Consider the following 17009-nt stretch of genomic DNA (forward strand, 5'->3'; position numbering starts at 1 on the left):
GTGGCTAAATTAAAACTGTCACAGAGGTGTTGTGTAACACTGTGAGGCCTCTGAAGGGGAAGAGTCGATGCAATTCGCTTTAGCTGCATTTAGTTGAGCAGGCATGGAGCACACTGGACAGACATAGGTTTTCTGGCCTTCGCTGTACTCGTCTGAAAATGAAATTCAAGTTGCGGGGTGGAGGTTTGAACGCAGTCCAAGGGGTCAACTTTATTACCACACGTCTTAAATAAACCCTAAACTAAACTCATTACGCCACAGAAATGCTCCACACCTTATTCTCCAACAAAATTCAGTTGTTTGCACACATTTTATGAACATAGGGCTTTTCCTCCTTATTTCTTAGCCAAGTTTAGGCAGCCTTTTGAAAATAAACATGAATTCAAATAAACAATCTGAGCAGCAACTGCCCCAGGATGCATCTGAAGTGGGAGGAGGCCTTTGTGTGCACAGGTAAGCAGCTGCACCCCCCGAAATACACAAACATGAGGGGCAATGCTTTTTATTACTCGTTGTCATGGAAATACAATGATAAATAGCAAGTGCTATTGTATGTTTAATATTGCAGGCTGGTGGAAAAGCATCTGGAGCTGCACTTATACACATGAGATGGACATGCACTTCTTACAGTGGAAAGAACAGGCACAATATTTTTCTCCCTAACATTGAAGTGTCCCATTTCCTGTGTGTTTTTTTTTTAAAATGTAAGTTCTCCCAATTGATAAATAACACCATCTTGAAAGGTGGCTTAGCATTTGTCACAGAAAAATGTGCTCAGTTTGAGCAGCTTCGGCTTGACTAATAAAACCCATCAGCTCCTCTCCCAGTTTCACAGGATGTCTGAAACACGCACGAACGTGTCGGTCTCCCGACTGCCGTCTGGTTATTTTAAGAGATGTGTGCAGTTCACAGAGCCTCCGGGGAGTAGCAGCGCGCTCCTCGCAGTTAAAGTAAATGTAATTTTACATAATGATTGCCGTGTGGCTCTCAGAATAACACGCAGGGATGTTTCCATTTTGCAAAGTGCTTCTCAATTAAAACTCAAACATCTGCAATCCAGTGAAAGCTTTTATCAGAGGAACAAATCACAAGAGGGAAGCCAAACTGCCATCCTCGAGACACACAGCCGAGACGCCGAGCGAGCACCTCAAAGAAGATAAACACTCAGGACGTTATTCGGTCATTTCAAGTTTAATGAAACTTATAACCACAATCAGCAATTTTAAAAAAAATCTCTGGATGCCAGTAACAGAACAATTGTGTGATTCACTTTATGCAGTTTGCTTTTTCCCTTCACTTGTTCTTCATACGGTATATAGTGTATATGACAGGAAAAGTTTACACTTTGTCACCAATGTTGCCCTTTTTTTCTTTTTAGCAGAGGCAGTAAAAACACAATGACATACTCAAACATCATGTGTGAAAAAGAGGACACGATGGCTACCAGTACTGTATTTTACACATTTACATCCAAAAATCCAAAACATACTCGTTGTAATAGCTGATCATTCACACAGAATAAATACAAATGTGACCTTTGGCACTTTGAATATTTACTTTCATTAGCAGTTTTGAACCAAAGGTTAGTAAAAACCACTGACGTAATCGTGTTTAAACCTTTAGCCATGCTGCTCGTGTGGCTGATATTTTAACTCGTGCCATCCACCTTTTGATACTCTGAGAGGGCAACAAAAAGCTCAATCTCCCCAGATCCTAATCCCCCAGACTCCCGTTGTCCATGCCACGATGAATCAGAGCTGATTTGACAGCACAAGGTGTCTATGTGATATTATGTGATATTAGGGAGGGGGTCCTCATATTGTGGCTGATTAGTGTAAATGTGTGCTAGATGGAGTTCAGCACTGATGTTAACTGCAGTTATTATAATCTGAAATAATCTACTGCTAGTACCATTAAAGCTGCATTGGGCAAAAGCCCCTCCCACGAGAGGCACACGGGTGTGTGCGCTTCATTTGGGTTAAAAACAAGACAACATTGAGTTGAGGCTTCCCACAGGACTCACACCCTTTTCTTCCAAGTCCCCTGCTTAAATCCAGTAATCTCACAGAAGTCCACCACATTCCACTTCCACACAGATTTCATTCCTCCTGTCCCTTTCCCCACTTCCTTACCCCCGTGTGTCCTGATGGCACAAAACACAACTACAGGACGTGCACGGGTCCAGTCTCTTCTCTGACTACCTGCAAGTTATAATACGCTGTACAGTTATTTTGGAGTAATGAACCAAAACCATATCATCTAACCCAGCTTTAAAAACCAGGATCGGTGGGAGTGATCATCTAATACTTCAATTTGCACAGATCAGATTAGTTAACAATGACCAGTGCTGTAATTGCACAATCAGCTTTGCAATCAATTCAGCACCATCACTACATGAAACCTGTCAAGCACCTGTCTGATGTGCCGTTACATTATAATCATGTAAAAACAATTCCCAGGTTTAAGTGAAACAGTAAAAGGAAGCTCTCTGTTCAAAACCCTTCATGTGCCTTTACATTCATGCGCCTCCGTGTTGTTTCAGACTGACACGTTTCCCGGTTTTTGAGCTACTTGCCCTTCTGAAGCTGGGACAAGAGCTCACATTAACTTACACAAAGCTCTGGCAGTAAAGGTGCTTTCAGCCTTACCCACTCCTGCAACAGGCAAAGGCACCTGACCTCTGACCTACAAAACAAAGAGTTCATTTTCTCTAACTGGGTGATTAAAGCTTGAGTGAAGATATCTGGATCACACAGGATTAAAAATCAGATGCTTTGTACAAGAATAATTTCCATTTACACACAAAAAGCAAGTCAAAGCATTTACACAGTGCTGCAACACACCTCAGTGTGGGTAGTACTGCCTGACGTGACACAAAAGAATAGAAATGAGCCTCAGGCTCCAGCAGAGGGAGCTCTAAGCCTAAATCTAGGCTGTGTGGGGACATCCTGCCCAGCAACTATTCCTCTGCTCATTAGCTGAAGCTTTTCAATAAAAAAAGAGAGGCAGAGCCATTCGCTTGAAGCCAAGGTTTTCTCTCTTCAACCAGTGAGGGTAACAAAGCCTTAGCCAATCGTGTGCTCAAATGTCTGCGGGGGTGCGAAGGAAGGTGGCCTTTGCCTCTCTGTGGCAGATCACTATCAGAGCAGGAAATGAATCATTTATGTCTGCTGAGTAAAAGAGACTCGGAATGAATCTGACAGGCAAAACCAGGATCCATAAGATCCCCCCCCCCACACACACACACACAGCTCAGCAGCACTTTTCACTAAACTCTTCATCAGTGGAGGGAAAACCTGCACACCTGCCCGATGCTGATTACTGCTAGCAAGGAGTAAGCTCCCAGCATGATTTACATCTAGGCACACAAACAAACTGCACATTTCAACATGGTATAAAAATAGATTTAAGGCAACACTGAAAATCCTCCCCCATGCTACTGCTGTTGGCTTAAAACGAAGCGAACTTTAGCAGGTTTGTGATTTTAACCCAACAGGAGCGGTCCTCCCCGAGTCCCTCTAACTCCAATGATAACCAAAATGCATCAAAATAAAAGACATAATACCACCAGGGTCCCCCCCCTCCCCGTGCTAAACTGTGCTGCTGAGAGACCAGCAGCACCCTTTCCACTAGAATGGCTGAAGTGGAGTGGAGGATCCATCCTCACTATAGCCTGCAGATCACCAGCTTCCCCTCAGCACAAAGAAAGGGAGTGATGGGAGGGGCTCTGTAACCGTCCAGCCATCCAGACAGGGAGGAGTCTGTGAACGGGGTCGAGAGGTCATAGACTGCTTATGTCAGAGTGCAAAGAAGAGGATGAGGACCACGATTAGGATGGCGACCAGGACACCGATGGCACACCACTGTCTCCGACCTGATGGACACAGCACAGGACATCATTGCGCTACAGTGTCGCAGAGCTTAAAACGACCTTAGGCAGCATAAAATATTACAGTAAACACACCGCTCTTTTTTGGAAGGAACTCAAGTTTTTGTCAAGCTTATTTTCTTTTTCCAACTAGCTTTGTGTCTGATTGGGCTACGACTGATGATTGAGAGCTGATTCAAGTACCCAGCATAATACTGAGGGTCACACAGGAAATGTTTTGGCCTTTTAGCGCTTCCCTTTCCTGTTTCTTCATTTCATTTCTGTTTTTACACACTGCTGTGGTTGCTGTCACTCTTTTTGACACAAGCTGTGTTCCTCACAGTTTTGTCTGCTATAACAGACAGAACAGGGGAGATGAAATGAATGAGAAACACTCAACGCTAAACAGCATTGCAGAAACTGGAACTAGCAGATAGGCTAAACTTTGAGAGCAATGTTTCAGGGTCTACAGAGTCACAGTTAAAATGCACTTCTCACAGCCCGCACTGACTGATTTAATTCATAAATCAGGCAGTGTCACTTTAACTAAATTAATTGAAGGTAAATTTTCTGTGAATGTAGAAAATATAACTGCTTGTGTGTAAACTCACTGCTGGTCATGTGAGACACTTTCTCCAGCTTCTTCAGCACAGAGTCCATGCGGGACGATGTCTGGTCCATCTCATCTCCAAAATCCCCCAACATCCTAAAAACAAAACGAGCGATACCGCGAGAACTTTAACATCAGCATCTGCACATTGTGACCTCACAAAGGCCTGGCTGTTGCAGGGATGTGGACGAGATTATAAGAGGATCAATGAAAAGTTGCCTTTGCGATTAAAAGGCATATCATCTTAATTTGAGGCAAAACGACAGGCTTTTGAGAAAGATCAAGACCAAAAGATTTGACCTTGGTCTTGATCAAACTGGACTGCGGCTCAAGACATTTGTAGTTTCAACAAATTTTGGCGATTTGTTTTAAACATTTGGATTCATTACAGCGAGTTACAGCAGGCTTTTGATAGGACATTATTATATAAATGGACAAAGCTGTAAAAAGTTTAGTGGAAGAGGTGCTTTTCGGTGATGTTGGACACACCCGAGCCTGTAATCCAGTCAGGATTTAGATCAAGTACATCAAACAAAAACCTGAACCTGGTTTAGACTGTCAGGTGTTTGTGTGTGTGTGTTCAAAACCCACAATCCTGAAGTGCTGCTTAACATGGATGTAAACACTGTGGGGCTACGAATGCATTCAGTATTCAGTCCTAACTCAGCGGTCACACATGTGACATTTTTTATAGGCATCTAAAAAAAAGAGCATATGATGACTGGGACACACCTTTATGTGTTATTGTGTTTTCTCAGCCAACTGAGGAAAAGCTCTCAAAGGTGTGCATGTGTACTCACACGGCCTGCTCATCAAGCTCGTCTCCGATCCGTCCAGACATGTCTTTGAGGACTCTGATACTGCCCGACACCAACTCCAGCTGCTCATCCTGCTCCTGCATGATCAACTACACACACACATACACGCACCCATCACTTCAAAGGACAGACTTACATCTCTTTACTGAAGGTTTTCCATAATCCTTCAACTAACCTGAACCTAATCCTAGCCTAAAGATCTTCACCCTTAGATGTAGACGCCAACACTTGTGGGGACACAAGAAAGACATACAGGCCGTGAATGTGTTCCCGGTAAAGTTTAGTTACTTTTTATAGTTTGCTCTCTTTTAAATCACATTTCTGAGGAATGAAAATTGCAGAGAGAAAGAAGAACCTCCATTTGCACGTTTTCCACCCGCAGCGAGAACACAGAGCTCTGAAACATCACAAATCATTACTATTTTTTTCTTTCGTGTATTGTATTTTCCGTTCTATACCACATTTAAATGAATGTCTTTGGACATATGAGCTCTCATTGAGAGAACAACTGCCCCAACCTCCAAGATGCAGCCCCCCCCCCCAAAGATTCACTCTTGTGTCAGAACTGACTGATTCTTTTCCGCTGCCTCTCTTTGGTCTGGATGTCATTGCTGTTTCCATACAGAAATACCAGTTTAAAACCAACACACACACACTGGTTCAGCCTCAGTCACTCACTGCTTCTGACCCACTCTTGGTACAGAATTACAGTATTGGGAATTATTGAAATTCTATTTCCCTGCTTGGTAAATCTGAACCTTTAAAAAACAAACATGTTTTTTGTGTCTCAGTGAACAGTTTGTATCGAGGGTGCTTCTTTTCAGAATCTCTACACTAACCGTTTAAAGAAAAAAAAAGTTCCACTAAATCATTTCATTGAATCAAATCATACACTGCTACAAACCCCCCGCAGTGATGTCAACGCAGAGGAGACCACATCCTTGCTGAGGTAATGAAACAAAAGGTCAAACTTTTCTTTCATTAAAAAAAAAAGACATGAAGAAACACTATTTCTTACTAAATACCACAACTTGACACAGGATGTGTGATCACACACTTTCATCACCAATATCAGCGCACACCGCAGGAAGTAGAAACCCACAGCTCATACTGTCTTTCACTTCACTCACAGTGTGATACTTTGCAGCACGTCTCCTTCACCTCACTGCTACGCTGCAGCAGCAATCCTTCACTGACGAGCTTATCTTTCACTCCTTCTGTGTGATCCTTTGATTAAAGCTTTCCTGTCATCTATCACATGACAAACAAACAAAATATTCCGATGGGACTTTTCATGAATCCTCGTTTTACATGTAATCATTTGTCACACAACAATATCTCCTTTAGTCCCTTCCCTTTTTTCTTCTCATTTCTTCTCATGCTTCCCCCATCTGAGGCTTTTGCTTTCCTCTTTTTTGGCTCTACATCTGTTCAGTTTCAGCTGGTCTCTTACCTGCTGTTGCTCCTGCTGCTCCTGGATGTATCTGGAGTTTGCAGACACCAGATGAGCCTCCAATCCTGTTGACCTGTCCTGGCCCGATGAAGTCAGCAGAGCCTGGACAAACACAGACACGAGACTCAGCCTTTGCAGAAAATTGGGAGTGTACGTGTATGTTTGTGTGTCTGTGTGCTGTAGGAGTTTCCAGAGGAGAATTATTGTTGGAATAATAGGAGTTTGACAGCTTTTCAAAACACAAGATGGTGCAGTTATTCATTTTCTGTGGCAGATGGAAACTGATCTGTCTGTCAGGATTTCTCAGCTAATGTAGAGCAACTTTTGCAGTAGCATTGTGCTCCATTAATATAGCTCGTGCCTTATCATCAATAGAACAAAAACAAGAAATCCTCCATGATAATGGTGTCCACGTGAACTACAGCGAGGCTCGTTTGTGAGTTATGTAAGGTGCGGCTCGTGATGAATGAATGGGCATTAAGAACATAATAAACTGAAGTGAAGGGTCAGGTCCTCTCTCTCATAAAACAAGGTTATTGAAAGTAAATATGAAGCTCCAGCAGCCAAAGTTAGCAGTGGACTTCATTTACTACCAGGTTCATAGAAACCTTCTTACTTTCTTCAAAGAATTAGCACACATGTAAAACCAGCACATTTGTGATATTTGGACACTGGCAAATTTTGTTTCCTGTGTGTGCCTGTTCATCCTGTTTTCAAAGTTTAAGAAACTAATAGAGTAGAAAGAAAAACAGTAAGAAAAAAAACAGCAGGACCAGAAGAAGGAAGCAGAAAAATGAAAAAAACATTTTTACACACTGAGAGAGCAGACGCCTTACATCAGTGTAACAAACTTCAGTCTTATGTTACCAAAAAGACAAATTGTGCAAACTTTTAGTAAATACAGCTATGAAATCAATTTAAAAATCCTAGGTGAGATTTTTCACAATTTATTTTGTGTGTTCGAAAGATTTTTTGGAGAAGTTGACCTTAGACCTTGAGGTCCAGGTCACTGAGATTTAAACTCATCTGAGATCTTTAGTAGCTGCACCTATGACATGAAGTTCAAAATCCTACATCACCTCATTCTCGAGTTATTGTATTCTCAAACCTGGGAGTTCGGGCCAAGCACCTGCTCACCCAGCGGGTGACAATACCCCATCAGCCTTTTACGGCTGAGGGGTAAAAACTGAGGTGAGAAAGTAAACGGAAATGCAATGTAGGATTCAGACAATCACAATAGCTTAGTCATATTTCTAGGGAAGTGTAGCTCAGATTACAGGAGCAGATTTTTACCTGGTCCTGTGCACGACAGGTGAAAACAGATGGTGTAGATGTAGAAGTACGCTAATTTGGAGTTCCACAATTCAGACCCTGTACCTCAAATTGCATTTTACCCAGTAGTGTGGATATATATATATTAGGGGTGCAACGATATTCGTATCGATATTGAACCGTTCGATACAGTGCTTTCGGTTCGGTACGCATATGTATCGAACAATACAAAATTTGTAATTTATTTTATCAACTTTCCTTCTGACGATGCTGTCTGTGTTGAGCGCTCAGTGAATCTGCGTTCGACTACTCCGCCTAGGCTGCACTGTCGAGCGCAGATCCACTGAGCGCTCAACACAGACAGCATAGTCAGAAGGAAGAGCGCAGGGCAAGCTAGCAAGACAGAAGTTAAGCTCCCCTTGCAACATGGACCTCCCCCACCCTCATTCAGATCTGGCGTTTGGAATTATTTTGGTTTTCATGTGACATATGACCCTGAAGGTAAGCGAGTCATGGACTAAAGTAAAACAGTATGTTGGATGTGCCATGCAATGCTCAATTACATGGGTGGGAACTAGTGTGTTAGCGCAGTTAGCTCGTTAACGTGTTGGCCGTCTAGCCCCACGCACGGGGCGATCGGCGGTAGCTCGTTAACGGAGATTTGCTGTGTTGTGGCGTTAAGGTCATTTCAACGAGATTAACCTGAAAGCACTAGTGGGAACACAACGAATATGACTGCACATTTACACCGACATCATCCTAGTGCAAAGACCAAAACAACAAGCAAGCTACTAACTTTAGCCGAGTCATTTAGACAGCTGTTAGCACACGAGTCTCCTTATGCTGCTGAGAATATAGCCCAGAAGAAGCGGATAGTATAGCTTTTATTTTGGAAAGAGACATTTCTCTGTAATAAACTCTCTTTTCCAAAGATGAGTGATTCCTCAATCAGATACAGGGCTCGCAATATCGCTAGCCCGACGTCCCGGAGCTAGCGATTTTTTCAGTCGGGCTACCAAAATCTATCTCTGCCCTGCCCGTCGGGCTATTGTAGGGAGGAAAAATATATGTCAATGCTTTTGCATTCTTTCAGAAATGTAGCTGGGTAATTATGTCATTGGCATCGGTGAGCCACTGTCAATATGTGACATATTGAAATCGCGTTTGAATTTGCGCTTGTTTTTTGCTTTCACTTTGCAATCGCGCGAACTGTGTATAGAGAGCGACAGCACTGATTGGTGAGTGATGATAATTTGTGCACCAATTCCTCTGACATCGTCTTATTAATCGTTAGCTTACTATGCAAACATGACAAGTGAAATCTCCCGCAGCTTAAACATGTGAGAGGTTGATCGCGCAGAGAATCGCTGAGCTTATGTGAGTGCGTGTGTAAAAGCAGCAGGATATATATATTTTAGTTCTGCTGAGCCAAATAAGACAGGTCAGGGTGAAGAAGTGACAGCCAAAGAAAAGCTTACCACAAAACGGAGAAGTTATGACAAATCAGACTATAAGGCAAAAAGAAAGTACAGCTTTATGGTTTCATGGACAAAAGAATTTCTGTGGCTGCAATATGACGAGCTAAATAACCAGGGCTGCACATAAGTGGTCCGCAGGTGCGAATTCGCTGTCAAAATAAAAAACACGCACAAGGGTTAGGGTTAAATTTAAAAACTGTACTTTTGAGTTAAAATATATATTTATAATTTTAATAAATGACAAATTAAAAAGGCATGAACATTTTTTTGTATCGAAAAAATATCGAACCGTGACACCAAAGTATCGAACCGAACCGAACCGTGAATTTTGTGTATCGTTGCACCCCTAATATATATATGTTATGTGTACACAGTGTGTGTGTTTTGTTTTATGTTTACATCTTCACCAACCTGTCTGTTCTTCTTCTCTGCCTGAGCCACAGCAGAAGGGCTGGACAACTGATCCTTCATGTCCTATACAGACACACACACAAAAAGCAAAACACAAATAATTACACCTCTCATTTCACAATTTGTCCCAATAGCAGCAGAAAAATCCTTTTAAAAGCTGCCTCAGTGCAGACATGTTCATTAATGAGATTTTCTGTGCTGCTCCAGAATCGCTGTCAGGCAAATCAAAATGTCAGAAAGTCTTTTGTTCCTTCACAGCGGAGCTCTTCTGTTTGGCTCCGGTGACTCAGTTCTCCAGGCCTATTTTAAGAATGCCACCTTTGCCGTTAAGTCGTAATAAAAACTGACTCATGTTTTCCATTGTGCCTACAGCTTGGACACTGATTTAAATTCATTAAAAGTCAGGAGCTCAACAGCTGCAGCGCGGTTAAATATGTCGACAGGTAGAAATAAACTGTGTATGTGGTTACAATAGAAACAGGGAAAATGAATAAATAAGTGTTGCTCGGCTTTGGGAGCTGCTGCTTTGACTAATGTTTGACTTTGCCTCTACTTTATTGGTAACACTGGAGCTGCAAAGACACAGCGGAGGCCTTCCAGGGAAGCAGCTGTCTGCGCTCCATCAAGAACACTTGTAGCTACTGGAAACCGATTTCAAAATAAAACATTATACCCTCAGCGTAGGTATAAGCTAAAGCTTGTTAATTAAAATCAAATAAGAATAGCTTGTTTTTAATTATTATTATAATACTAGATGAAAAATATTCTTTTGAAAAAGGCTTCTGATGGATCTGGGAGTACTACGACTTCTGAACCATTTATGAGATAAGGCCTAGATCACCTGACGCCAAGGAGTTTTTGGAAAACCCCACTGAATGATTACTCAGTGTGTTCAAAATAATAAGTGTTTGTTAGTCATACTGTGTTTGTGTGTAAATATGTTGCAGAAGATTAGAGCACAACTTATGAGTCATCAAAGCAAAGAAAATACTGGTAAATCTAGTTTCTCATTTTCATTTAGATAAGGGCTTTATGTTTAGGCAAGAGTGAACAATAACTCTGAAATTACAAAAATTTGGACAGTGAAGTACATTGCTCAAAAAAATTAAAGGAACATTTAAAACACATCAGATCTCAACAAGAAAAAACTTGCTGGATGTGGGTTTATACTGATACTGGGTATCATGTTAGGAATGAAAGGACGCCCCATCGTTTGATGGAAATAAAAATTATCAACCTTCAAAGGGCTGAATTCAAAGACGTTCTGACAAACCATCACTAACCCACCAGCAAACAGATCATGCAGAACGACGTTACAGGCAGCGTAATGTTCTCCTTGGCTTCTCCAGACTCTTTCACGTCTGTCACGTGTACTCAGGGTGAAACGCACAGGGTGCCAGTGGTGGAGTTGCCAGTTCTGGTCTTTTAAGGCAAATGCCAATCAGGCTCCACAGTGCTGGGCAGAGAGCACAGGACCCACTAGACCACATCCTGCACCAGGCCACCCTCATGATTGTTTGGTCAGAGATATTCACACCAGTAGCCTGTTGGAGGTCATTGGAAGCTCTGGCAGTGATAGTCCTGTCCCCCCTTTCACAAAGGAGCAGATATTGGTTCTGCTAATGTGTTACGGACCTTCTACATTCCTGTCCAACTCTCCTAGAGTAACTGCCTGTTTCCTGGACACCACGTCTCCACCATGTTCGTCAAACTGTGCTGGGAGACAGCAGAACATCTGGCAATGGCTCATATTAATGTACCACCCTGGAGGAGCTGGACTATCTGTGCAACCTCTGCAGTGTCCAGGCTCACCTCATACTTCCAGTAATGACACTGACCGTTAAAAAATCTCAGCGTCCTCCACCTCCAGTCCTGTTTTGGGGGTTGTCTCATTGTTGCCCCTCTAGTGCAGCTGTTGTTAACTTCATGAACATCAAAGCAGCTGAAACTGATTAACAACCCCGCTGCTACTTAACTGACCAGATCAATATCCCACAAGTTTAAATGACTTGATGCTGTGCTCTGATTAAAGTGTTCCTTTCATTTTTGTGAGCAGTGTAACATGCTGGATAATAAATGTTTTGTATTCAAGGGTAAATACAGAGAGACTTTTGACAAAACTCCAGATCATCATGTTTAAGCAGATATCACTTTATCAGGTACACCTTTGAGACTTAAAGCAACCGTATCAAATAGCTCTGCTATAAATTAAGAAGAGGACAACTATGTTGTTTCATCTACAATTTGTCATCTGCAATGTTTTATTCATGTCATTCACAAATGTTTATTGAGCACACAACAACAAAAAAAAGACCACAGGACTTGATGTCTGAATATACAAGAGTGTGGAAACAGGAAAAAAAATGAATTCAGGTTGAAGTTACCTGGACAGACTTCCTGGTTCGCTCCACAAAATCTTTCCTCTCCTGAAGTTCATTATCACCCAGTCTGAACTTCCCTGGATTTGACTCCACGATGCCTGAACCAGTCAAGGACCCACCAACAAAACGGCTCAATCAGTGCTACATCTCTTACAAGAGTGATACATGGTACTTAACGCAAACCTTGTGGAGAATTTCACAAATGCAAAGATAGCACCAAAATCAGATGTGGCGGCTGATTCATACATGAATGTTCAGGTGACCACTGTCTAGAGACAGTTTTGGTATGACTGCTGTGCAATTACACCTGCTTCTAGAAGGACTTGTGTTATGGTGCTGACCAGGTATTAGGGCTGAACGATTATGGAAAATAATCTAATTGCGATTTTTTGCCCCAATATTGCGATTGCGATGCGATATGCGATTATTTTTTAAGGTATTTGTCTTCTGTATTATTAAACAAAGACAAGCAATACATCATATAGTATGGCCAATACTATATTACATTAATTTTAAACTGTTCTTTCCTGGAAGACAGACCTCTGTTATGATGACATGAGGTGATGCATGAATTGATGACTGACATTTTTATTTAACTTCTTCAATCACAACAGTATATTTGAACATACACAATAGTTTATTTTTAGCTTACAAACATCTGAGCATAAAGTGCTGACAAGGAACCCTGGTGTAAACATTAAAATGAAAGTCAGTACAATGTGCAGATTGCAGAAATATACATAAAAAAAATCAGTGGCTTTACCACACTCAGTTTTTCGACATCTGTGAACTACTAGACAGTCATTCAATTAAAAAATAATATTAAATAAATAAAACTAATAAATAAAAAATACACACATCTTACTGATCTCTGCAGTCAGTAACATTACACATAAAGTGCAAACATAATAGCAATTGTATAAACACACACACAAACACGCCTTTAAAGTTTAAAGGCGTGAAATTGGACGGTCTAGCCTTCTGAATCAGAAGGCTAGTTCTGATTAGCGTCACCGCTGTCTCGGTGGAGTTTAATAAACTCGGCCGTCTGCTTCTTGCTATCTAAAATATAACCAGACACTGGTGTAAATTCTCGACTGTCTCATACTTCTGTTTAATAAGTTTTCTGTTTGACGTTTAGTCAGCTGTGTGAAAACCAAGGAGGAACCCACCCAGGGGATTAATAAAGTTTTATTTTATCTAATCTAATAACTTTAATCTCAGCCAAACCGATTTACTCACGAACAAACAAAACACTGAAAAAAGCCCAACAATAACATTTTTAGGTTGTCTAAGTGACTTATATATTACGTTTAACGCGAGCAGCGAAACTCCGCGGTGATCTGAAAATGATGTGCCGGGAGTTGTGCCGTTCTCGGCCGCATCAGTAACCCTCGAGCTCCCGGCTAGCTGTCGAGCTGGTGGGTAGCAGACGCCTCTGAAAACGTCGAAGCACTTTTGCAAATATGGGATATCTTGATAAACCGAGCAGATATTTGATGTTTACACAACTACTTTCTCGCCTGAAAATATGTTAAAAGTTTATTTTGTGACCCAGAAAGATTAGTATGAGTAATTTTAAAACTTAGTAGCGGCCGCCATTGCTGGAAACTGGAGTTTGGCTGGGCCGCGCTATGAATTCTGGGATATGGTAGTAATTTGGACAGCCTTCGGCGCGTCGCTGTGACGTAATCGGTCTACAAATGCGGCCTCAGGAGGATGCAGCCCATGAATTGTATAATATAATCGCAGTATAATCGCAGCCTTTGCGGTTAGAAAATTGCACTTGATCATGTCGCGATATTATCGCAAATGCGATATATCGTTCAGCCCTACCAGGTATTGCATTAAATTTCAGGTATTCTGACAACCTCTTGACTCCCTGGATTCATTTCACACTTATTAATCCGTCTCCATCAGTGATGACAAAAACCCCACAAGAAGTTCAGGCATTTAATAAAAGCTTGCCTTCTCTTCTTTTCCATCAGCAGTGTTTCCTGATATGTTCCTGAGTGCTGACAGCGACTTTTCAAATACTTCTATGGTAAATTATTATGTAACTAAAATAGTTCCAGTTTAGGAGACCAATCTGATTAAACAGGACGAAAACAGGAAGACAGTGTGCACAAAGAACCTGTTTGTTTTAAAAATACTGCTCATCATATGATGACAGTGCCATTGTGGGGCATTAGGAAGCCATTTGTTCATGCTTCAAGGATACTGATGGTTTCACTGAGGTCCTCTAGGTCCCAGTCTATGGCCCTCAGACAGTTTCTCAGTTCGTTGGCGCTCCAGTCTAGTTCATCTCGACTCACCTGAAACAAACAGACCCGGGGCAAATTTACTCATCCAAAGGTGTCAGAAACACTGGCATTGATTATTTTACAATTTTCTTTTTACAATTTTCTTTTTGGCCAGAGGGGCCGATGGCGCGATATGGCAGCCTCGCTTCTGTCAGTCTGCTCCAGGGCAGCTGTGGCTACAACTGTAGCTGCCTCCACCAGTGTGTGAATGTGAGAGTGAATGAATAGTGGAATTGTAAAGCACTTTGACGCCCCGAAAAGTGCTATATAAATGCAATCCATTATTATTATTCTTTTATAATTTTGATTTTTTTTGTTTTCTGAAGTGATGCAGATGACATGTGACATCTCTTCTGTTCTGGGTCAATCTGATCCGCAACATAACAGGGGGGTTAAAATGCTAAAAAACAAACAAATAAAACTAATACTTCGAAAAAACTTTAAAAAACAAAAACAGAGAAAACATTTTCATAGTCGAATCAATAAGAATGAGTAATAATTTTATTCCGCAGAAATAAAGTGGGGGGCAGGGGTTTAAAGGTTATTTTAATGCAATACTTGTCCAAACATTTATGGAAAAAAAAAATTGGACATGTGCATACCAGTTCCCCTTAATTCCTATGAAATATTTAAGTGTCCAAGATACCTTAAGGCCCTGCAAAACTTTGGGCAGTATACACATCCTATTAAAAACACGAGAAAATAAACCTCACACAAACAGCAGTGAATTAGATGCCATGATAGCTCGATAAACGCGGGATTATTTCCAGTTACAATATTTAAAACTATAATGAACACCTGATGACCCTGAAAAGTTGTGTGCCATCCTGGCAGCATGTTTGTACCACGTGAGTCAGCCCATGAGGCTCACCTGTGTCCCCTCCTGCAACAGCTCCTCCCATCTATCAAACAGGCCCCGAGCTCGAGACAGGGCCTTCTGCACCTCCCTGAACAAAAACACACAACAGGAACATTATCAGCGCGGAAAATCATAGCCAGTTGACTTCGCCCTTTAATCATTTAAAGTACAGGGGTGTTTTCCGAACTGAGCACTGCAGCTACGCCCCTCGGTTAACCAAAACAAACCCCAGTTCCCATGCTTCCTAACTTCGCAACGACTTTAAAGTGCCTGACCACAGCCAGTCCCACAGCTGGCCCGTGTTTTCACTGACAGCCAAGTGGGGTGTGGGTAGAAACGGATTTCAGTGAGTGCTGAGTTCATCGCTCTTATATAAAAAAAAAAAAACCCAAACTCACTGCGCCCCTCTGCGCAGCTGCTACAGTAGCACTAATGCTAACTAGCTAGAGCTAGCCGCTGGGCTAACTTCTCTGATATAACTTTGCTTTGAGGGGAAAAATAGCAACAACCCCGCGTAACTAACATTCAACACGCTAAAAGCTGTAGTTAGTTTATAACAACGCGAGCTTTCACGTCTCATTTAGTTTTCATTTCTCACCCCTTCACAACGAAAAATGGGTCTTCTATCGACATGTTGTTTCCTTCCTCTTCACACCTAGCGCATGCGCACGTCACTGGTAGCGCACAGACGTAAAAAAGACGGGGAGGGGAGGTGGAGAGTTGGGGGTGGTATGGTAGTTATATAACTCAGCTCAGTAACAACTATGCAGGCGCTGTCCGAGCCTCTATTTGCTGGGACTTCGTCACAAGCATAAACACAAAGGACAAGAATAAAACAGTTATAAACAAACAGGTAGATAAAACAGGTATGGGAGCTGGACATAGTATATATTATTTGATTGATTCAAGTACAAAGTGCAGACCATGTACTGCAGATTTGGAAAAGGTAATGGAAAATTCTGTGAGCAAGAGGGGCAAAGTCCATCTGATGATGACAACAGTTTCATGGAAAGTGCTTTCGCCAACCTCAGTGTGGAAATCTGACCTAGGCTGATGTGTCATTGGACACTATGGAGGTCCTATTAGAAATTAATTTGAGACAATCCATGAAAATGGTGAAAGAAAAAAAAGGGATAATAGCAGGGTGTTGCTAGGGGAGAGAAAAAAAGCATGCTCGGCAAATCCTCCACAGCCGTGTTTGCATGCCTCCGTCCTGTCCCACCCATTTGTCTCTATTTCTGTGGGCTTTTCTCAAGCCCACCCTGTCCTGCCCAGCTCCTTCCTTCCTTCCTGTCGTCATCCTGCACTCCCCCAATTCCTCCCATCCTGTCCTGAGAAAATTCACAGCTATAGCTATAAATGTCCCGTCTTCTGTTCCAGGTTCTCTCAGTCCAATGGAGCACGTTTGGAATGTGGCGGCACGGCTGATTCTCATCATTGTCGGCTTGCCAATGACAAATCTGCAAATCTGACAAACTGTGTGATGCTATCGTGTTGATACGCAACAAAATCTGTGAGGAATGTTTGCAACACTTTGTTGAACTCGTGGTGACTGT

The 17009-nt window shown here is 41.9% G+C and overlaps 1 protein-coding gene across 1 annotated transcript; it reads right to left on the reverse strand.

Moving 5' to 3' along the window:
* Window positions 1-1172: 1172 nt before the first annotated feature.
* On the reverse strand, window positions 1173-16157 carry stx10 (syntaxin 10). The gene is made up of 9 exons (XM_082537028.1): window positions 16052-16157; window positions 15466-15541; window positions 14513-14606; window positions 12295-12389; window positions 9911-9973; window positions 6750-6851; window positions 5279-5385; window positions 4480-4574; window positions 1173-3874 (listed from the first exon to the last, which is right to left on the reverse strand). The coding sequence occupies exons 1-9, from the start codon at window positions 16084-16086 to the stop codon at window positions 3798-3800; spliced, it is 744 nt and encodes a 247-aa protein (XP_082393154.1). The 5' UTR covers window positions 16087-16157; the 3' UTR covers window positions 1173-3797.
* Between the last annotated feature and the right edge of the window lie 852 nt (window positions 16158-17009).

Source organism: Aulonocara stuartgranti, assembly GCF_965226115.1.
Source record: "Aulonocara stuartgranti genome assembly, chromosome: 6".
Classification (NCBI taxonomy): domain Eukaryota; kingdom Metazoa; phylum Chordata; class Actinopteri; order Cichliformes; family Cichlidae; genus Aulonocara; species Aulonocara stuartgranti.